The 24,282-nt window shown below is 41.2% G+C and overlaps 1 protein-coding gene across 3 annotated transcripts in view; it reads left to right on the top strand.

Moving 5' to 3' along the window:
- Positions 1-24,282, top strand: part of LOC140273642 (glutamate receptor ionotropic, NMDA 2B-like) — a 110,361-nt gene that overhangs the window by 76,078 nt on the left and 10,001 nt on the right. For all 3 annotated transcript variants that reach the window (XM_072369264.1, XM_072369265.1, XM_072369266.1), the window contains exons 8-16: positions 4,477-4,591; positions 8,450-8,658; positions 9,003-9,174; positions 12,791-12,944; positions 13,762-13,887; positions 16,587-16,816; positions 16,929-17,089; positions 18,242-18,429; positions 22,986-23,224. In XM_072369264.1, the coding sequence (XP_072225365.1) occupies positions 4,477-4,591; positions 8,450-8,658; positions 9,003-9,174; positions 12,791-12,944; positions 13,762-13,887; positions 16,587-16,816; positions 16,929-17,089; positions 18,242-18,429; positions 22,986-23,224 (1,594 nt within the window). The remainder of the gene's footprint in view (positions 1-4,476; positions 4,592-8,449; positions 8,659-9,002; positions 9,175-12,790; positions 12,945-13,761; positions 13,888-16,586; positions 16,817-16,928; positions 17,090-18,241; positions 18,430-22,985; positions 23,225-24,282) is intronic.

The raw sequence follows: 24,282 nt of genomic DNA on the forward strand, positions 1-24,282 counted from the left end.
AACAAAAGCATATGTTCGAGTGCACAATGAACAATGCGAAATGTGTTACAGCTTTGGGATGTATATCCCATTGGGCTCACACATCACATGTATTTAAAAGCTTATGGACACTATGTTAGGTCAGTAAGAGATGCGTGTAATTATGTAAATCATCTCTAGTTTAGTCTTCTGTCAACCGTTGAGTGAATTGCTGTATGGTTATGGACATCTAGTTGACTTATCGTTTCCTTGTTCAGCCCCTGGTACTTCACTGAATGCCACAAGAGAAGGACATGTCACTCCACTAAGTAAATTAAGTCCTTTGTAGCCAGCGCTGTGACATTCCAGCTTTTGCTACAGTATGAGCCTGACATATGAAGATAGCAGAGAGGGGAAGAGGATACCAAAGCACAAAGAGTGAAAAACGCAGTCAGGGAGAAGCAGAACTGGAGACCGCCGATGAGCAACACACAACTGTGTGAGAATCATGAGTTTGACAACAGTGGCCCTGACCTTGCCAGGCGTGGACAGGTTCCAGATGAGCTTGGAGTTGGAAAGGTGTCAAGTGCTTTTAAGCTCTGTGGACGTTTGATAATGTCTGTGGCTCCAGTAAGGCTTTCAGTAGAGTGTATGCGTGTTTGTATTTTGTTTGTGGGTGCAGAACACTCTGAAGCAGCATTTTGGCCATTTTGAGCTGAGGGACGTGTGGACTGTGTATTCACAGAGAAGTGTGTGTGTGACTGTGTGTGTGGGTTTTTTTTTTTTCTTCTTTTTATGAGGCGTGTGTGTGTTTGTGGGGCAGGAGGGCGGGGTTAGAAAGACTGATTGGAACTAGATCAGGGAGCTCTTTCTCTGTCTTCTATTCCTTCAATTTCTCTTCCCACCATCTTTATGGCTTTCTCCTTTTCTCTGCTTTAATATTTCTATCTGTACCTGCCACTTTCGTTCAGTCCTTTCCCTCTTCCTTTATTGGCATAGTATTATTTGCATTATTTTCTCTGTACTTTACTGCCTTGTCCACTTAGTTTTCTCTGATTCAGGCTTTTATGGGTTTCGATTTGTTTTGCAGTACTTTTTTTTTTTTTTACTTTTAAGACTTTTCAGGTTTCATTCCAAAAGTACTAATAAATAAGAAAAATTAGGGAAGAACATTGCTGCACATGCCCAAGGTAGCAAATTCAATCTGTTAAAGGGCTCCCATTATAGATTAATGTCACTGCAGTGAATGGTGCTGAAGTGCTGTCTATTATTTGTAAAAAATAAATCAAAACTACAGATATAGGTACAAATTCTGTTGTTCTCTTCCTTTCTGTTTGTACTTTTCTCAGTTGCAGAATTTATTCTGACATGATTTGTCATATTTTACCCATGTCTAAACACACTCATGTTAATATAAACACACAAACACATAGCAAAATCACACTTCAGCCTGAATCAAAGCCACAGTGTGTTTCTTTGCCTCAACTGCACAGTGCCATATGGGTTATGTTATCATTCATCATATAGATCCCTCCTCCACAAATTCAGTATTACAGTAATTGTCACCAAGTGTAATTCATGACTAATTGATGTAGGGGTTAATTTATTAAAACTGACTTATCAATATTTCACACGACTCCTCCATTATTCACACAAGAACATGCGCTGAAACGTATCTGTGTCAGGCCATGGAGTGAGCATGACAAGTGTTTGTCTGTGTACATTGCAGTGTTTATTGCAGTGTTCCACCAGTTTTCCTCTCATAAAAGGAAAAAGAATAGATACACAGAACAGTCGGTAACACTTCAAATGTACAACGCAGTTAGTGAAGGGGAAAACGTTGCTGAAGAGCTGATCGGAGGACCGGTATATGTGCTGGACTGTGGTCGGTGTCACTGGCATTTGTTCTCCAGGTGGAGACAGCTGCTGCTTCTGTGGCAATCTTAATTTACTGTCTGTACAGAACAGCTGAGATACTTTCCTCCTGCTTAAAGTTGACAGGCTCAACAGGATATCAACCTGTGGCGTTTTGGTGGTGAGTGAATGTGTGCCTCCATCTTATCATGCCATTCACTCGCAGCATGGCAGAATGTTTGTAGCTCACTGCTATCTGATGACATGTGCAGCAGCTTTAGGAAATAGTGGAAGGGGGTAGGTTTGTGCTCACATGCTAATTTGCATCTTTGGTGGGGCTTTTAAGATTTTTTTCTGAGCAGCATGTTCACTGTGTGAGGGCATGGAGTTACGTGTGTCCAGTTTTAGTGGTAGTGATACATGGTGGTCAGAGCAGGCTGCAACTACTGTAAACAGAGTCATCACAGTGTAATGGGAGAAGAGGAAAGAGTGCATTGCGGTGTGGTTGTAACACGCCCCGTCCCCTCCCTCTTTTTCGCCGAATCCCATCTCTCTCCCTCTGTCTCTTTCCCACCCTCTGTGAGATTATCGTTACCATAGGAACGTGGCACATTGGCTTGGAAATCACAGCGGTTGTGGGAGCCATGGCAACACACTTATGCTTGTGTTTCACTGCTGTGAGTGTGTAGGATCTTCAAGTATATACACACGCGCACAAAGGCCCTGAGTCGTACAATAGCTTTGTTCGGTAAAGATTGAAAGGGGGCACGGCGTGGAGTCATTTTGTAAATGGCTTATGATTTATGCAGCAGATTCTATGCACTTTGTATCAGTGCCAAGACTCTACAGGACGGGGCTGCATGAGACGGTATGATGCTGGATGATTCTGATCATCACAGCCCATTGAAAATATCAATATTTAATACAGGACAAAGAATAATGGAGCTGGCATTAGAGCAATTGCTCGATTACATAAGTCACTCTGTAGATAGATAGATAGATAGATAGATAGATAGATAGATAGATAGATAGATAGATAGATAGATAGATAGATAGATAGATAGATAGATAGATAGATAGATAGATAGATAGATAGATAGATAGATAGATAGATAGATAGATAGATAGATAGATAGATAGATAGATAGATAGATAGATAGATAGATAGATAGATAGATAGATATGGTCACACTCAATTGCACCTTCTTTTGTCACTCATTCATTTACACATACAGTATGTGGTGGGCATGGTTTTGAGGTTGTTTCCATGGAAACAATCACAGGGAGGCAGGGAGTGAGAGTGAAGAGTGAGGGATTGAAAGAGTTAAGAGACTGTGTGTGTGTGTGTGTGTGTGTGTCTGTCTGTGTGTGTGTGAAACAGAGATGATTTTACCCGACATAAACATTTCTGGTTTCTTGTACAAAACACACTTGCACACTCCCACACATGTTAACCATGACCACCCCGAGAGAATACACCTGGGAGAGGCTCCAAGTGGTGTGTGCTGTTAGTCAAAGGAAGGCGGAATTATTTCACTTACACACACCCAGAAAATCCACACACTGCATTGTCTGTTTGCTTGTGTGCCGTCGCTCTTTATCCCTGTCTGTGAAGATCATTGTGTGATCCGGGTTCAAAGTTCAAAAATAGTTTTTTTTCTGCCATTTTTTACTGAATTTTTCATCTGCCGAGGAGGATAGAGAACTTTTTTATTTTACCTTTGCCTTTGTAGCCCTTCATGCAACTATCCCTATCAATCTAGAAAGAAAGAGGCTTGTTAAATTTGTTCAGATACACCGAAGTCTAAAGCTGACAGATTAAGCTGGAGTTTGGTATGTTGCTTTTCTTTTTTAAGGGGTTATGCTCTATTTAGAATGCCTAATAAAACTATATAGAACCGCAAGTGTCCTCGGTGGACTTCCTGGGATTTCTTGGTCCGTCACCCCGAAACTAACAAATCCAGACTTTGCTGACTGGTAGAAGACCTCACCCAGCACAAACAGTTGTAAATAACTACCTTGTGTCTTGAAATATTCCGTTAAAGGGCCAACTGGTGTATTAAACGTAACAACAAGGTTTCAGACTAATCATTAGTTTGTGAGGAGATGAGCGTGACAGTGTGCTGCCTTGTGTTAAACAGACGAATATAACAGTGATGTCAATCTTCCAAACTAACTTACCATTAGAGAACTGTTCCTTCAATACTGAATGACTAAGATTGAATGCACTGGCTGTTACAGAGATTGAACATGTAACTTATAGAATGACTGTACAGAAGATTCACTGAAATGAATGTTGCTCAGTTTTGTCTAAAAGTCATCATCTGCTGCTCTACTCAAATGTTTGTCTGCAAGTATGTGTAAAGGACTAAATATTAATCTATTTATGGAGAAGCTGGTTAGACTTAGGCTATTTTTTGTTTGAGGATGAATTAATTTCATGTGGTGGGTTTGAAAACACACTTGAGTTGAAATAATATGGCAAACCTTAAAACCTGAAGCCTTAATTTCTGGGGAAAATGAAATATTCACACGAATGGATGGATGAATATATGCAATGAATAGAATGAGTTTCCACTGAAAAAGTCCTTTTTTTCAGCAAGTGCTCAACTCATCGTCTGAATCTGAATCTCTGTCTGTCCCTCTCATTGTTTCCCTCTTCAGGTACCTGATGAATGTGACGTTTGAGGGGCGTAATCTGTCGTTCAGCGAGGACGGATACCAGATGCACCCCAAGCTTGTCATTATTCTGCTCAACAAAGACAGACAGTGGGACAGGGTGAGAAAGAGAGAGTGTTTGTGCATGTAGTTGAATATTTCTGCTCTGTAATGAGGTCTTTTTTTGCTTTTACACTACAGTCAAACCTCATTCTCTCTGATGTTAACAGCAAAACAATGGGTGAACTCTTAAAATATGTATAAAGCGAGAGTCAGTGAGTTAGTCGTTTCCCTGGAAAGTCCATAAGTGTGTGTTTCTGTCTGGATCTCTTATCATCTGATTTTCACTTTTTAAGCATTTTAAGCCCTGAGCTTCAAAGGCGCTCCTTTGATTAGATATTATCAACGCAGTGAAGGTGCCTTTGAGCGCGACAGTTCAGCAAAAGCTTCAGAGTGCTGATGGGCAAAGAATGTTTTAAAAATCTGGAAAACAGTTTCATGCTACCTATCCTTTTGGCAGAATCCTCCTTCGCTTCGTGCATGCTACACTCAGGAACCATTTCAGGAAAAATTGAAAATTCTTTTCACGACTTGAATAGCCATGTCAGTGGGATCCTATTTAAGATAACGTCTAAGTATAACTTTAAAAAAGACAGCCTCAAGGGTTCTATTGTGCATACAGTAGTAGAGGAAAAAGACTTTGCAAAGAATGAAAAATGCATGCATTTACATACACACCATATGCACAAAACACTCTATGTCTACAGCTGCCATCACTGAAATATGACATTCACAACTTCATTAGCATAATATCGCATGAGAAAGCTGTTTTAAGAGAGGACATGTCTGTTTTTTCATTTTGTTTGCGGATAGTCTTTTCTTGCAATTTGCAATTTGTAGTTTTGTCACTCAATGCTTCGCCTTTAGGAGAATTCAGATTATGGATGTGCCAATTCTGTCCGTGTTCTTCCTCTCTTTTGGCACAGCGTGGCTATTATGGCCCTCTTCTTTCATTTTTTAAAAGAAACACAACCAGTCACCTTAAAATGTCAAATGTTTACATAAAGCTCAAAAACTACTCACGTAGCACTAAAAACTATTACTTTCACCGTCAGTAATGAGTGGGTCATCTGGAGCGATGAAATCAATCACCCTCTCCTTAGTTCCTTTTACGTTATTGCTGTCCCGTGGAGACTTCTCTCTTTCATTTAACATTTCCTGGAGTGTGTGTTGCTCAGCCAAGCCTTAGCCCAGGTTAGCTGAGGAAAACATCTAGTATTCAGTCAGGTCGTTTGAAATGTAGCTGCCTTATTAAAATGGTTGCATTTAAAGAAGCTCTGTCACTGCTGCCTTTTAAAGTACTCGAATCGCAGACATTATTATTTACAGCACTCTGAAGCTACTATTGGACTTTTCTGGTTTTCCATTTGAAAATATTTCCACACAGCAGACACCTCCAGACATATCTCTTAATAGCAGCGTATCACATGTTACGCTGCAACATGAGATCAGTTTGGAACGTCTCTAATTCAGATATCTATGGATGTTATTTGAAAAAACAGAATCTACAATTTTATCATAAAGCAGAATGTGTATAACATACATTGAGTGTTAGCTAACATACATATGATGTCGAAGGCTTTAGCGTCACGCTCCAATCAGATTGAAGGTGTTACTCCCCCAAAAAATAATTTTGGTTTCTTGCTATGTACGTCCAGATTTACTAAAGAATCAAAGAATTTACAAAATGAGAAAAACTCAAATAAGTGCATCATCTCCATGTGAGTTATCACTATACATACTCCATTTTACTCCCATAGTACAAAGACACACAGCTTCGGTTGATTGCCGAATTTGAATTAATTGAATGATTACCTGTCTCTACATGTCAGCCCAGGGATTGACTGGCAGTCTGTCTAAGGTGTCTCAGCAGGTATTGGCTGTAGCCCTCAAGGATAAGCAGCTATAGGTACAAGATGGGGAGATTAAATTGAAACTATAAAATCCATTTTAAAGGATGCAAGGTTTGAGCACGAAACTGTGCCAGAGGCCTTTAAACTAGAGGTTGAAAGTTCAGTTATTAGAGGGAAGTAGTATTGGCTGGCTTGCATTTGTGCATTATATGAGTGAAAGAATAAAAAATAATTCAGTCAAACGTTACTCAGTCCGCTTTCTTTCCATGAATCCAGCTTTTAAATTGCATTGGTTGGTAAGACAGAGAAAAAATAGAAAAGTCTCTGACATTGGGCAGTAGAGATGATGGTTTGTACACTCAGCTCTATTAATCCTGAGTCACACTCTTTATCACCAACATTAAATAAACTTGAAGCACCCCACCACCTGCCAAGTTACCAGCAAGCATCGATGTTCGCTGATGCTCCTCTTTCATTGTTTCTGTCCTGCAGACTGACTCATTTGACTCTCCCTGTTCTTTATTCTCAGTATTTCTGTCTTTCTTCTGCCTCTCTAATCTATATTCTGTCCTCTGATCAGAGAACAAGGTGAGTTGCTCCCCTACCGCCCCCCACCTCTCTCTTTTCTTCCCCATTCTCCTCTCGCAGCTCTCCTCTCTTCCACCTTCTCCTCCTTCTCTCTTGCTCATGTTTAATTCTGAGCTTGACTTCCAACTGAACCGCTTTTCCTGGATTTTAATGAGTTTCAGCTTCTACAACTATCCCTCCACTCACTACACCTTTGAAGTAGTGTAAAGACTCTGGTAGTGTCCAGTTCCGTTTTCTCAACTCTAGGCTGATTTTAACTCTTAACTCGACTTTCTCCACCTCCATCTGTGTTTCTCTTATCACTTATTCCCGCTCACCCCTTTTGTCCAGATAGAAAGAGGCTGCATTGTGCCCCAGGGATACACAGCTTCAGCTTGTCCACTGCAGGCTGCGTTGCCAAGTTTGTGCTCCCTGGAGTGCCTCGTGTTTGGACACATTTACATATTTAAATGTGTGCAAACCTGACTTAAATACTCATACCACGGCTCCTTGTCCTATCCTATCCCCTGTTATACTGTGTCTAATTACACAATGATCCATCACCACTTCCACCCACATCTTTCCCTTGATGAAACTGACTGGCACTTCTTGAGGAAAGGGCACATATCTCCAGGTACGGCTCTATGTGTGGTATCAGGGGAAAATTGACTAATTGGTGATGCTTGTTCAGCTGAGGAGGGCCACAAGGCCTAGAGAGCCCTCCAGACATACAGCTGGACACTCCTCCACAGAAGAGCCCACATTTGCATGCATTTGAATGAGCTCTGTCCTCAGCTTTCTATCTTCATCACACAAACACTCATTTAACTCTTCTTTCCCCCTTTCTCTCTGAAGAATTATCTTCTCTCTTCTCTTTTTTATTTAATCCCTCTATCCACTTTTCTCTGTCTCTGTGGACCTTTGCCTCATTGTTTCTCCTCCCCTCATGACGGAATTCTGCTCTTTCCCGTCCTCCTGGCTAACCTTGTTCTCATTTTCTACTCTTGGCCCCAGTCCTCTCCTTTCTTTATTCATAGCTCACTTCTTCTCTTCCCATTAACTTTCTGTCATAAAATTCACGTTAGCTGATTGAGATGTTGTTGAGAGATGAACAAACCACAATCAAGCGCAGAAAACTCAGATGTTTTGCCTAAAAGGCAGACATTCTCTCTGATGATATGTCTCAAAACTGTGCAGAGCGCAGAGCTGCAGTTATTTTTCATAGACTGAAGTCACTTTAGTGAGAAATATAGTCATTTTTCACTTTGATTCCTACCAGGTAATGCTCTTTTTCTTGGTGTGTGTTTTGTTGCATGTGGTGCATCCAGTCTCAGTCAGAAAATATTTGAATACATACAGTATTCTCCGTAGCTGCAATGAAGCCAGCCCAAATAAAAACATCAAGAATGACGCGGGTAAAAATAACAAAATAAAATCTTGAGGTGTGTAGGATTTTTAAGGCAGTCTGAGTGTCTTTTGCTTTCTGCATGTTTCTGCAGGTGGGTAAATGGGAGAATGGTTCCCTGTCCATGAAGTACCATGTGTGGCCTCGCTATGAATTATATGGGGGGCCAGCAAACAGCGAGGATGACCACCTGTCCATTGTGACATTGGAGGAGGCTCCGTTCGTCATTGTGGAAGACGTTGATCCGCTTAGTGGGACCTGTATGAGGAACACTGTACCCTGCCGGAAACAGATCAAAACAATGTGAGACTCGAATCTTAGATAAACCAACATTTTCACTTAAGACACATCAATTCAGATCGTTACAGATTAATATTTTGCCATAGCTCACCATAGCTAACAGATTCACCAAAGAAGGAAGTGATCAAAGCAGTAAAACTAACAAAACTGGTAACCGACTAAATTTTGCTTGTGAATGATCTTAGTTTCTTATGGCAGCTTTCCAATGCCGGAGGCAGAATCACTTCACACTTCATCAGTGTGAGAATAACAGTGCTAGACATTCACATGTCCAATTAACAGTAAATGCCAGTTCAGACAGATGTACATTTTATATCAATTAATTATTTATCTGCCTGTCTCTGCAGTAATCAGACGAAGGATTCAGGGATCTACATCAAGCGCTGCTGTAAAGGCTTCTGCATCGACATCCTGAAGAAGATTGCCAAGTCTGTCAAATTTACCTATGACCTTTATCTGGTCACTAATGGAAAACATGGCAAGAAAGTCAATGGAACCTGGAATGGCATGGTGGGAGAGGTGAGGAGTGTTTGTATGTCTTATTTACATGTTTGCTGCCCTCTTTATCAGTCATTCGTGTTTACTGCCCATGTTGCATATATTCCACGAACAATATTTAGTCATTGCCAGATTTTAAAGGTCAACAAATAAAAGCCTGTTGGTGTCTTTCAAAGTCCTGCATGTGTAAATTATACGACGGTTTCATCTGTAATTTGTTGACAAGGCTTGCAAATGAAGGCTGCACCTAATTGACACTTTGTGACACCATTAGCGATGTTGCTGCTTTGTGAAACGTGCATGGTGTTAGGAATTTGGACTATCCGTTCGTCCGGGTGCACTGCAGGAAGGCACTGGCATAGTTGGCATCGAGTCAGGGAAGGACAGGGGAATGACTGTGAAATATTTGAGCTCAGGACAGAGAGATGTTCCAACACAAAACAAGCTTTGGTACACAGAGATGCTGGCATTGCTGCAGAATTAATTTTTGATCTGCAAATAATTACAGAAACAACAATTCACCAAGAAAAAAAGAACAGATGCTGTTTTCTGTCTTTCTTGTGACCTTGTGTAGTTTAAAAATCAGGATTTAAATGTTTTACAGCATTGTGATGGATGTTAATGCTTTTACGAAACTTGCTCTGTAAATTTACATCCAAACTGCCAAAGATGATTAAGGGTGATGATTAAGATAAAGAATCCTTTATGAGACTGCAAATCATGCTTGACATAACCACTGACATGGCCACCATGGGTTAATCTTTTCTCAGATGAATGTTCAGCTTTCAAACTGCTGGATTCTTGTGTGACAACTGATGAGATTACGTCAGATCACGTGAGATCACGTTAGAAATCCTTCGCCCTGTCAGATGGGGCACAAATCTTGCAACAAAGTGTTTGAGTCTTTCTTTTCTAATTTTGTGAACCTCCATCTAAAAGCTAAACTTTCGATTATAATGTCAAAGTCAAGATGACTGGAAGTACGGCCAAAATAGGGAGGTTAGTTAGCTTGCTCTAGGGTGCATAGATTTCAGTCAGCTGCAACAATTCACTTTGGACTTGAAACGATGTTCTAATCAACATTGATCTAATAGCAGGGTCACAGTCAGTTCAAATACTTAAGCCTATAAGAGTCAGCTGTGCTTCTGCTGACTGATTTTGTCTATTTCTTGATGAGGTAAATGTCAAACGGATCAATAGTTCCCTAATGGTCCCAAGCTGGAAACATGCTAAGAGCCTCACGCGACTCACACAAATAACCTTCAGAAGTGAGACAAAATCATATGTCCATTTTTTTTCCCCTTGATGACACATTTGATACTCAATTTTCATTAACCTGACCCATTTCATTTCTTGCATTAAGCTTTTATAGTCATCCCGCCAGGATCTTTTGTTGGCACCGAGCTGTAAATGTGGTCACCAGTAATAAACTCTATCACCCTGACTAAAAGCACGGTAATGCGCATTGTCCTTCTCACCTCCGCCAACGAATGGTCGTTAGGAAAAGGAAGGACTGCATTCATCTATCTCTCTCACATACACAGACACATGCAGACAAGGGACACTTGAGCATGAACGGTCACAGAAAGGAGAAAGCACACGCATGCATGCACACAGATAAAGAGAAGCATAGTGACGTTTGTATGTGATCACAGAAGAAGCTTGATACGGTTTAATCATGCGCATCACAATAGTTTCGACATGTGCTGTACCTCACCAGGCTGACCTGTGTCCTTCTCCAGCTGGATCACCGCCAAAACTACACTATATCTCAAACAGGCGACTATCCGGACTGACACTTCGTACTCACAGAGATCGCTGAGTGCTTTTACACAATTTGCCACATTTCATAAAGGCAAACTATGACAAAGACAGAAAAGAAAACTAATGAATACTCAGACGAAGGCCTACACCTTGTCCTGACTCGATTCTGGTAGTCTGTGGTAGATTTCATTGACTTGTACTGCACCTAAGACTTCTAATCTAGAATACGAGAAGCTATACACTCGACTACACAAATTTAGCCTCGCTAGGAGAGTCGCATAAATACATTGGTACACACATACACCAGCCAAGACGCATCAACGCACACACACACACACCGAAACGCAGATCCTCGCTCAATCATTCTCAATAACACCCACATGGGTCACTTTCATAACACGGAGAGAACAAGTCGTAGGAGGGAGATGGTGAGAGCGCACGGTGAGATGAGAAGTGAGTGCACTGCTGGATGCACTCGTCCTCTTCCCCAGGGACATGTTGGCACATTCAGGCAGGCACACACACAAAAGAAAATGCAAATCCATACTTAAATGCTGACAGAATAAATATGATTGAAAGGCTAGAAATGCACAGATGCACACACACACTTGCAGAAAAATTGCAGATAATGCAAAAGCAGATGTGTAATAGTCTCCCCGCCTGTAAAGCTCCACTTCACAGGTGGGGGGCAAAGGTCTTTTTCCCTTTATGACTCACACATATGTGCTCACACATAAACTCCAGCATTGGAGTTTTGACTCATATAGTCTCACATGCCTTATCAAGTCACAGTGACAGCCATGTCCCACTTTACCCCCACGCTTTAAGGCTATAAAATTTGGGACTAAATATACAACCTGTGTGGAGGTCTTGAAGGGAGGGAGGCAGGTAGAGGAAGGCATTGGGCCGGCTATTTCAAGCAGCCATGACCCACTGTGGTAACCCACTTTCATCCTCCCTCCTTCTGTCTTTCTCCCTCTTTCTGTCCCCTGGTGAGCATCACGAGTGTCCACTCCGATAGCTCTGTGTGGAAAGTGTGTTGGCCGCCTGTCTCTACTCGATGTGCTCTATCTTTGTCTCCAATGCCTCCATTTTCATGCCTCTCTTTGCCCTGCTCCCTTGTTTAAATTCTTTGTCCGCTTTTAGGAAAAGTAACTACTTTCTGTTGACATGTCCCCTCTGCTGTTTTATCAAATTCTATCAGCTGCATTTCCCTCAATAGATTTTGAAAGCTAACAGGGAGAGTGCTTTAATCTCCTGCATGCTTTATATATGTTAATAAAAAGGACAAGAAGAACTGTGATAGAACTGTGATAGTGTTTTAAGAGCTGAGGCTAAAACCTTATAGTTACTCTTGATGCATGTGATCATTCAAAAGACTTCCTCTTAAAGACGCAGTCTCATTTAGTTACCCATCCTAAAGCAACACAACAAAGTAGAATTTGCAGGAAATATTAAAGTCTTTCTCAGGAGTGGTAACATCTTGGTAATTTGACCTTTAGAACTTCTGGTCTCTTGTATGCATGCTCACATTTTTTTTCTGTACTTCAAATTTTCCAACAAAATTCACCCACACTTGAAAAGAACGCATAACCACCTTCAAGTGAACTGATGTCTGTGATTGTTATTTTTAACACTGCCTTATGAATCGAAGCTATTCTTAACCATTTTGATTAAGTTTGTTTTGTTATTGTTGCCACAGCACAGACATTTGCCCTCAGGAAGAACTTGAAGCTTTCACACAGATGACATTTTAAATTACAGTTCATTCAATGCCTTACAGGGCCTCTGCAGCTGATGGATGGATTGCCAATGTTAAGATAACAGCTGGATAATGGATGCTTTTTCTTTCTGTCTTTCACCTCTTGCATAGGTGGTGCTGAAAAATGCCCACATGGCTGTCGGATCCTTGACCATCAACGAGGAGAGGTCCGAGGTCATTGACTTTTCTGTTCCCTTCATCGAGACAGGAATTAGCGTCATGGTTTCCCGCAGTAACGGCACTGTTTCCCCTTCGGCCTTCTTAGGTGAGGAATGCAGTAACCAGCGATCAAAATCTAGAGAAAAGTTACGGTGTTGCACCAAGGGAGGAGCTGTGAGGACATGTTTTGATCTTAAACTGAACACAAAGGAGAATTGTAGCTACTGGGTCTGAAATGTGAAATCATCATGTTCTTAGTCAATAAATTTGATGTGATTGCTGTTTAAGTACAGGCCAGGACTATTTCTTCAAATTTTTTTTCTTTTTAACAAAAACTACTTTTGTCAGTTTTATTTGGTCGTTTAGTGACTTAAATACACCAAATTTAGAAGATTTTTGGAATAATAATCAGCTGGTTTTTGTCCCATAAACTTTCCAGGCAGACTCTCAGATTCTGCAGTTTTTGTTGAAATCCCTTTGACCTTTAGAATCTAGAAGCTAAATGTGATTTCATGAATTCACTGAGCGACGATAGCCAAGCTTTTGTGCATTCGCACTATGAGGAGGTACTCTGGTGTGCAAGATTATATGGATAACTGCTTATTTTTCCTTTCTTTTGCCCACTCCTACTTCATTTCACTGATGCTTCCTTCCTCTTCTCAATCTGGCACACTGCATTTGCATATCTCTCTTACCCTCTCCTCTCTCGCTTCATTTTCTCTTTCTCTCTGCCGCCCTCGCTCAACTGAAACTCTTCCTCCCTCCCTCCCTCCTCACACCCCTTGTTTCTTCCCCACCTTCTGCGTCCTTACAACCCTTTCCCTCTCTCTTCTCATTTTCTTATCTGTCTGTCCTTACTCCTTTCCTCCCAATCCCTCATCTTCCTTGCATCCCTTCATCTCTCCCCCCCCCTCAACCTCCAGAGCCCTTCAGCGCAGATGTGTGGGTGATGATGTTCGTGATGCTGTTGCTGGTGTCAGCAATAGCTGTGTTTATATTCGAGTACTTCAGCCCTGTGGGCTACAACCGCTGTCTGGCTGACGGCAGAGGTAAGAGGCCCGAGTTCAACTCACACAAAAACACATCTGCAGACACGCACACAGGCATGCAACCTGCCGGGGGGTGACCTGTTTCAAGATATAAATATAAATGTATGCAGGCATTTTCTATCCAAGTATTCAAGTCATGTTGCCTTCCACAGCTCTCAGTCATTTTGCTCAAAATATACCAGACGGGAGGGCATGCGTAGGTCGAATTCACCACATAAATCACGCCTCACTAATATGAGCTAAAAACAATCTTTTATCAAGAAATGAAAGTTTTTTCAAAATAGAAAACAGGGGGGCAAAAGTCAAACAAATCTTATGATACAAGATTTTCTTTGACATGTTGGGAAGATGTTCCTGTGATCCTGGTCCAAATGATCACGCTTCTGACACACATGACTATCTCGTCTGAGAAGCCTGTTCTCTGCTCAGGAGACACTGACAGATCCATTACATGTCCTCCACACAGAATATGAGCTTTTCCCCTCACTGTAAACCCAGTCAGTTTGAAAAGGTCTTTTGTCACTACCTCTGTTAAAGCTTTAAACAAATCTGTTTCAGGTTAAAGAGACAGAGCAATAGCTTTCTGGTGTTTTACCATAGGCTTATATGCAATATGTGTTATTTGTTTTGGCTGGACGAGGTTTTGTACGGCATTGGGAACAGTCTTCAATTTATTGTCGAAATTATCTTTGACTGTAACTCTGAGTCCAACACAAATTTCCCCGTGGCATTGTACCTCATTGTACTGTATCGTATCAAAACGTGTTGTGTCATGTAGTATTGGAGTGTTTTTGGTCATATTGTATCACATTGTTTATGTTAATGCATTGTAATATAATGCCCCCCCCCTATAGATCTTTAAAAGATAAAAATAATGATGAAACCATACACACAGCCGACCCAATTTTCTAAGGTTGTCAAAATATAGCAGTTACACAGAGGAGGTCACGGTGTGTTTGTTTGCTTCAAATAGGTGCAGAATTGCTCATGGTTGATTTCTGTTGTAACAAATGTGCTTTGAGCAGCTGGTGAGAATGTTTAGAAAAGATGACGTAACAACTGTACCTCCTACAAGGCTGAAAATTACACTCTAGCTGCTCGTTTTTATTTGAAGTCGAGATATATTTCAAATCTCACTCCGGCCTTGTGGGACAAGATGACTTACTGTATTTCATTTACACCTTCTAGTTGTGATGCTTTTGAATTTAAGGGTGAGAAAGAGGTAAGTTTAGAAAAATAGGCTTAAGTAGTTAGTTAAAGGAAATTACAAACTTTTAAGGTTATCTCATTAAGTTTTTGGTATTAAGCACTTCAGAACTCCAGAACCAGGATGTGCTTGTCTGATGCCTATTTAGTTATCTGTTTAGATTGTCATTATCAATATTATTAGTATTATTAGTAGAAATAGTGGAAGTATTAGTGGTCGGAGAAGCAGTAGTAGTAGTAGTTGTGAGACTATCACAGATGGAATAAAAGAAAAAGAAAAAAAAATACTACATGTCCACCAATTTTCCACATTTTCAGAAGAATCAGAATCAAATAAAGAATCTTTGACCGTGAAGTCTGCAAATGAGGCTTCAGAAGTATGCAAGGAGCATGACGGCAGGTAACTTGCTCCATCAGACAAAGGGTAATGCTCCATCTAGTCATTTCCTCTGAGCAGTCAAGTGTTAGCTCAGATGCTGGGCAGATGATGCTTCCTCTCTGTAAAAACACAAGCATTGACTGTAGTATACAAAGGTCTTTTGCGATGCACAAAGACTGACACAGACATACAAATGTTCTGCAGGCCGCCTCCACATATAGACCAGCCGTTCTCACTGACCTAATGCCTTTGTTCCCATCACCTTCTCCTCTTCCTCCTCCTCCTGCTCCTCATCTTCCTCCTTACTACCCTGCTTTTTTTTATCTTATGGAGCTGTATCTCAGCGCATACCACTCAGCAAACCACTTGTCCTGCTTTTCTTCACACTGGACAAGTCATTTGCATTAATTTCCATATTTCTCAAAGTCACATGTTAGCTCTGACAGCAAGGGGTTAGTTTTGTTTAAGATCTCCTTTGCCAAAAAAGATGAGACATGAAAAATAAAAAAAATCAATGTCTCCCACAATTCTATCTCTGATGTGTCTAAATATAGACAATGGTTATCTTCTTTCATTCCTCTCATCCTTCATCATCTTCTGGAGAAGATGCACTCCTCCCTAAAGCACTGTTTTCTTCTGTGTGGCTCCTTGTTTTTTCTGCTTGGAGCATAGTGGGAGTTTGGTATCGTGAAGAGCACAGATCGAAGTTTGGAGTTAAAGGATTTGATGCAGTAACCTATGAATGATTTATATGATTTACCAACTGCACAGTTTAATGCACTTAAACTTCTCAAAGAAATGTTTTGCACAATGAAGTCATTTTTATCCATTTACAAAAGCTCCCTACAACAATAGACACCCACATGCTCGCTCACTCCTCTCGCACACGCTCACACATACCCACACAAACATTATGAACCAACTGCTTATCAGAGCATAACGGCAGCCTGTTGATTAACCAAACACAATCCCAAATAGATAACAATATATACATTAATTACACAAAAAGTCCACGGCTTTATGAACAGCTTGGTATTTATGTTCCAAATGCTGGCTCAGAAAACAATTCTGATTTGTCGCCTTCTTTAAAAGTCTCTCACCCTGTTTCCTCCAGAGCCTCACGGCCCATCTTTCACCATTGGTAAAGCCATCTGGCTGTTGTGGGGTCTGGTCTTCAACAATTCTGTGCCAGTGCAGAACCCCAAAGGCACCACCAGTAAAATCATGGTGTCAGTGTGGGCCTTCTTTGCTGTCATTTTCCTGGCCTCCTACACTGCTAACCTGGCTGCCTTCATGATCCAGGAGGAATATGTGGACCAGGTATCGGGTCTCTCTGACAAAAAGGTAAGGTTTAAGGGTTTCTAGTTGATGCTCTGACACTCTCAACTGTACCCTTAAAAGTAGATAGGAACATTTTTTTCATGCCTGTCTCTCTGTTCTTTCTTCTGTTGTTTAGTTCCAGAGTCCCAATGACTTTTCACCTCCGTTTCGGTTCGGCACCGTTCCCAACGGGAGTACTGAGAGAAATATTAGGAACAACTATCCAGAAATGCACTCCTACATGACAAAGTTCCATCAGAGAAACGTCAACGAAGCTTTGCAGAGTCTGAAGGCTGGGTGAGGACTTTCACAAGAGATTGGCTAATTCAGTATAGTTTTAAAAACAAGTTTAGGGCTATCAGACACCAAATAAAAGTGAAGAACCAGCAGTGAAGAGAGGTTCCCTCCCAGGTTTCCTCGCATCGCACCTATTCCATAAGTTGAATAAGATGAAAAAAGATGTAGACAGGTCTGACAGTTGTGATGACGGGTTAGAGACAGATAATCAGTGACACTCAAGACGTGTCCAATGGCTGATTGTTGGCTTGGTTTGCAAGGAAGAGCAAGAAAAAGGCTGTTTATAAACCTGAGCAATGTGAACACATCATCTCAAATGGTGGCCGGTGGCCACAGTAAGTGAACTTCCTTGTTGTAGAGGACACATAAACTATCTTTAAATCAAAGCAGTATAAAAAGACCCAAAAAGTGTTATCTTTTCTGTTCCTGTTTGTGTAGGTTCAGGAAAAAAAATCCTTTGTTAGGTTTAGGTAAAGAAATGGCTCAGACAGCCAGATGTAACTTAAGATAGAATATTAGAAGTTGTGGCGTCAACACCACCTTGGTAACGAAGAGAAGCATATTACTTTATATGGCACCAGCCGTATGTGCCTGCACCACCTGATGCGATGTTTAGAAGTGGTGCTCATGTTGTGCATTTCTCTAAGAGTGCCAAAATGAAAATTTTATGTTAACATTTCACACTTTAAAAGTCAATAAATGAAAAAAGACATTGAAGCAGATATCTTTTTAGATGTTTAAGTCTTTGCTTAATGCGTGTTAACACAGTTTTTATTGCAGTGTGTGAAAACAAGAAAATGAAACAGTTTAAGGGAATCAAAAGCAGCACAAAACAGGGATTCTGAGAATATGAACCCATATTAAATACCTTGTTTATGCCTCTCTTCAAATAAGCATATTGCAGCTCAATAACCCCAATAATACTTTCACTCCCCCTCTTCGGTTTTCATCAGGCGTTCTTTTTCACCATTCTGCGTGCCAGCTCCAGTCTTTGGCAAACCAAGTGGAAGTCTATTATCCTTATCAGCGGCTTAGTGCTATTTAGCAGGTTAATTGGAATGTTGTAGCTGTGATGTCTGACTTCTAAGTGCTAATTAATTGTAACCTGTCTATCTCTCTTTCTCTTTCTCCCTCTCGCCCCTTTTTCTTTAGCAAATTAGATGCCTTCATTTACGATGCAGCTGTACTGAACTACATGGCCGGCAGGGACGAGGGCTGCAAACTGGTGACCATTGGCAGCGGCTACATCTTTGCCACCACCGGGTATGGCATTGCCATCCAGAAGGAGTCTCTCTGGAAGAGACATGTGGACCTGGCCATCCTGCAGCTTTTTGGAGATGGTGAGGGCACGAGCTGTTTCCTGCACTGTTTTATTCATAGGCTTTGCACAGTTTGATGCACTGAGCGAGCAGGGGCTCTGTCGTGCGTACAGCTGTGCTGGTGCGATTAGGATTTTAATTACTTAAAAACGCATCAGACAGTCACAAAGATAAGGCGATGTTTTACCAGCTAATGCAAGGGATCGCAACTTCTCCCTGACCTTGAGGCAAATATAAAAGGATGACTCAAACTTATTTTACATGGTGTTATTTGAATGACTTGTCAGTGATGATAACACTGCGCTCACCAGGAAATCTGCTTCAATCTGGCAGAATGGCAACGCTGCAAAAAACTAAAAACAATCTGAGAAGGGAAAGAAATAGGACAATAGGACAAGCCGCTGACAAGTTAACAGACGATATCTTTTTTTTTTAAGGCAAATCAGAATTTTAATACACCTAAAAGAGCATTGAAGATAATCCTTCATGGCAGTGGAAAACTGCGCATCATTCGCGTCAAGTGCTGAGAGTTGAACCAGTGACTCACTCTAAAAAATGACAGATGGGCACAGATGCCACTTGTTTCTAATGTGACTGGTTTATCGCTCAGTTTATTAGAATTATTACCTCATTCTTGAATATTAGCGATGAACATAGTAAGTACAGTGTTATTACTACCAGCAGAAACAACCTCCAGAAATAAGAACTAAGTTGTAGTAATCCATCACAATCCTTTAACAACTAATTCCAGGCTCTTGATTTACCCATCGTTATTAGATGAACAGCCTCATACTTTGCTGTAGGGATATGTAGTGATAGCTGTGATTCTCAGGCTTCAAATCTAATACATGTGCAACCCTTGCATCTCGCCACGTTGGATTATTCATTGTGTAAGATACGTGGCCCTATAAATTGGATGTTTGGGGGTTAAAACAAAAACTAAATTGACACACTTGTCCAATAAACCAATGAATGCCTCAAGTCTCGAGCCCTCAAACACCATTCAGTGCTGTCTAACACAGCATTTACTCCCGCCAGTGGTGAATGTTTCACCTCTTTATACAAAAAAAGCTTTTTGGTTCCTTTGTTCATATGTTCAGGGCTGTTGTCGTGCCCAGTGAAGAAACATCATGCAATCAGTGTTGATGCATTTGGCTTAAATTGAGCTCCTGTTTCACCTCAATTCTTTGCATTCGTGTCGACGCTCCAATCAGCAGAGGATCAACAAATGTCAGTGCGTCAGTTCCACTGTGAGCCATGCGTGCTTAGACCTTTACAGATGCACCACCATGTTTGACTAATGAGGTGGTGCTTTGAGCTTTTACTTTTTTTAAAAGCTAATTTTGCAACTTATGAGTGGGCCACTATGAACCCACTAAGAACTATATCTCCAACGCAGTTTAATTTAACTGTAATTATGTTAATGCAACAATTTGTGTCTAATTGGGTCTGCAAGTCAAATGTACAGTTATTCCACTCTCATATGAAGTATTTCAAATACAGACAAAAACAGATCAGACACAGCCATTAGGAATATAAACTGAGACTCAGCTTCACTTCGGGGACCCTCTGCTTTACGATCGTACTTGTCTTTTATGGGAGACTGTTCAGGGTTTGTGCTTTTGAAATTCACCTCGTTCCAGCTCTGGCTTTAGCATTAATGAGTATGTGAACGAGTGAAATGAAATGTGTTCCCAATGTCCATCTTCACCCTGTATAGAATACTATCGAACAGTATTTCATGCATTCTGAAAAGCAACTCTTCATCATAAACTGATCAAACTGTCACAACAATGGATGGTTGTTAACGCTAATTGACTGGCAGAATAGAATATGCAGCAGAAGTTTGGTGATTGAGAAAGTACACGTGTGTGTGTGTATGTGTGTGTGTGTGTGATGTACAGTAGCTAGCTTATTTGGACTTGGTCCAGCATGTTGTGAGCATCCTGAACCAAAGACCCTCCGGGGGCCCACTATAGTGTGTCCCAATTAGGGGTGCCAGTATAGCTCCTGGTGTATTTCAACACTGTGCATGCGGGTTAGTGTACATGCATGTGTTTGTGCGCACATGTGAATATGGGTCAGCCCTCTGAAAATGAGAGTATCTGTATGTGTAAGTGAGGATGTGTGTGTGTGTTACAGCGATAAAGGGACAGTTGTGTAGAGTTTCTGACACACGTTTATTTTTATCAACCTACATACCATCCACTTAAAGTCTTCTGTCTGTATTGTTTCTCACTTATTGATCATCGGTTTGATAAGTTTATATTTTCCCAACTTTTTTTCAACCGTTTCCTCGTGTCTGCTTGCACATGAATATGGGTCGACTTGCAGTAACATCCCCCTGTGCCACAGCAACAGCGTTAATACAGGAACCGAGCGCCCATGTCTCACCCCTCTCAGGATTTCAAAGTCACTTTGCCACGCCTCACCATCCACTCCACTCCTGCTGGCCTAGAAACCAACCGGGCTCACGCAGAGAACCCAGTGGTTCAGTACGAAGGTTGGAAGGGAGTGTGTGTTCGTTTGACGCAGGTCTGAGCAAAAAATACATCACAGCTGTCCTGAAAATTAAACTGCAATTCTGGTGGCAATTTTTCTGATTCTCTGTTTAATAGAAAGTCAGTTGAGCCTGATGGCCTTTTCCCCCTTGGAACCAATGAAAGACTTGTTGCATTATTTCAGACATTCTGGCGATGAAACAGTTAATTCTTCCTCTATCCTGGAATGTGAATCTTTAAACATATTACTTTTGACATCAAGGCCTGCTTTTAGTTATTAGATTTAAGAAAATGAACAGAAGTAGGAATATAGGAAACAGAGTCTAGCTGTCCTCCAACAGCAAATACCTTTAACTTCTGGCGAAGCTTTAATAAGAAGAGCGATATAACTCTTATGCCTATGCCACCAGAATAGAGTATGAAGAAATAACTGCACAGCACACATTTTTGTTTGGAAAAACAAATTCCCTGACAGAAATGTCATATACATGCTTCATATTTATCTAACATTGCTTTAAGGTTACAAAGTTACAAAGGTTGGTACATTATTTATTCACTGTAACAGTTTTCAAAGACAGTTCAATTACTAATTGTAGGAAATGAACAGGCCTAAACAATAATATTAATAGGATGAAATTCACGAGCCTTCTTAAGTCTTGAGGTCAGACTGTGTGGTTATCAACACCTGTACGGCAACTTTAAACGCTGCTGGTTGTACTGTAGGCATACTGATATTCAAATATCGCTCAAATAAGTATTTTAGTTGTTTCTGAGTATGTAGAAAAGAAAAAACACATTCTTCATTCTAACGCCCAATCTAAATTCCTCCCCTTGGCCATACCCTACCCCTCTGTTTTTTAGGGTATGTGCTCCTTTTCTTTTAGGCATCCAAACCTCCAAATGGCCCCCAGTGCCCCCAGCAGAGGGTCTAGATGACCACTACTTCTTGATCTCCAAAAGAAAAGGGTCACTATACCCCTGGATAATGGAGGGAAGGGTCCAAGTGGTATGGTCATTGGATGGAATGGGTTAGGCCTAAAACATTGTTTGTGGAGGAACAAAATAAAAAAATGCTAGATTCATGGTTCTTCTGCCTTATATATTAACGGTCAGATTAATTTATCTTAATTAATGTTTATGCTAATGTTTTATAGTATTAGACCCTTTAGAGCAAACAGGATTGCCCTGGATTTAATATCCAATCATGGACAATTGTCTTATCTTCTTAATAGCTGAGCTTTGGTGTCCCATTAAGAAGGAAAAGAGGAAATTGCATTTTCCAATTTGAATCTTTTCTACCTTTAAAATAGATGAATATAAGCAAAATGGCTCCCTAACCTCAAACAAACTGTCACAACAAGACATTCCAGCCTTATACATCAGAAGGGTGGTGCAGGAGGTGTGCTGACATGTAGCGACCAAGGCTGAATGTATGCTTAATTAACGAGTGCCTGTCGTGCCGCTGTCGGCTTTGATAGAGAACAGCTTGTGATGAAACAGAAGGTGACCCACAAAGGGACTAGAGACACAGGAACCATCTTCAGACACCTGCATGCAATTATTTGCAGGGAGAAGAGCAAATAAGATTGATATTAACAGTGACCAGAGGGGTGTGTGTGTTTCACTTTCTCCGTCTGCCATGAATGCTACTAAAAAATTCAGAGCTGGATTTTACTTTTACCCACCCTCACCCCCCTCTTTCTCCGCCTATCTCTCCATCGCCTCTCCTCTCTTCTTCTGTTGCATCATTCTCTCCATCCCTCATGTCCTCCAATGCCCATCCTGTTATTACATCATACCCCTCCTCTCTACTTTATGTTTTACATCCATCCCCACTGTTTCACACCCTTTTCTTTAACTAAAATCTGTCTGGGAGAAAAAACTTCCTCCTCTGTCAATCTATGCCTCTCTCTACTTCCTTTGTTATTACTCCATCACCTCTTTACGTCTCCCCCACCCTTCTCACCCTACCTCCTTCTGTCTTTACACCATCTGTTTACACCAGCTCCCTGACTTTGTCCTTCCTCTAATCTGCCCACCCTAACTCCTCACTGTCATTCCATGTCTTCCATCCAGGTGAGATGGAGGAGCTGGAGTCCCTGTGGCTGACGGGGATCTGCCACCACGAGAAGAACGAGGTGATGTCCAGCCAGCTGGACGTGGACAACATGGCTGGGGTGTTCTACATGCTGGGCGCCGCCATGGCTCTGTCTCTCATCACCTTCATCTGCGAACACTGGTTCTACTGGCAGCTGCGCTTCTGCTTCATGGGCGTCTGCTCCGGTCAACCCGGCTTCGTCTTCTCAATCAGCAGGGTGAGAGGAGGGTGGGAAAAGGCTCTGTAATGAAATGACAAGAAAATAAACACTGCATTGAGACTCGTAAGCTTACCTTGCTGACGAGGTCAAAATGAACTGTTAGATCATAAATATCACCTCGTGTTTAATTTACTGTGGGACCATAAAATACAGAAAGAGTTGAAGACAGCAATAAAGTCTGTTTTTAAGGCAGAGCACGCATACTGAAGATTACATTTCAAACTGCTTGCACATACTGTAACCCTCTATAATGACTCTGCCATCCTTACCACCCGGGAAAAAAGAACATCTGGAAAGCTGGTATGCCTCAATTTAAAACCTTAGGGGGAGAGTGCTACGTAGAATAGCAAAAAGGTGAAGAAAGAGTTTATTTTCTCGTGTTGCCATTTTGTGTTAACTAAACCCTTCTGACAGCAACGCCAGTGAAAAAGGCAAAAAAAAGGGGGCACAAGTCTTCAAAATGCATTCCTAACTCTAACCCTTTATTTGTAAAATCATATTTATCTGTAAAGCCGACTTCAGTTAATGTTGCTTTACTGTCCCTAATATCTCCATTAAATGAATGTGCATTACCCTTTGAGGAGGCTACAGTGAACACATATCCTGCTGAACTAAACTCTCTCTGCCAAAGGATAGATGAGCTCACTCCTTTTGTTTTGACACTTAGGCCTCGCTCGTCCCTCTTAGGTAAACATTCACAAAATGGTGAGCCGAAATCAATATTTCACTCAACAAAAAAATCTGCCACAGAAGGGTAGATTACTAGGTCCCCGGAGACCAAAGTCACCTGAAGGTGTTTGATATGCATTCCAATTGTTTTGACGTGGCTATGGTGTAATTCACTCTGAAGGTGAACCGCTGCAGGCTAAACCACGTGGCTAATTTACAGCAGAGGAGCTACCCATTGCTGCACTCTCCCTCCATTTGATGTGCCGTTGCCTTGCCTAGGCTGCTTGTGCCAAGAAAGCAAAGTTATGCAAAAATAGATAAATCAAAAAAATCTCCGCTGCGCTCCATTATCACGCTCGAGTGCCCAACTTTAATTATCTTGTATA

This window comes from Leuresthes tenuis, unplaced genomic scaffold (genome assembly GCF_036924035.1).
Source record: "Leuresthes tenuis unplaced genomic scaffold, fLeuTen1.0.hap1 SCAF_17, whole genome shotgun sequence".
NCBI lineage: Eukaryota > Metazoa > Chordata > Actinopteri > Atheriniformes > Atherinopsidae > Leuresthes > Leuresthes tenuis.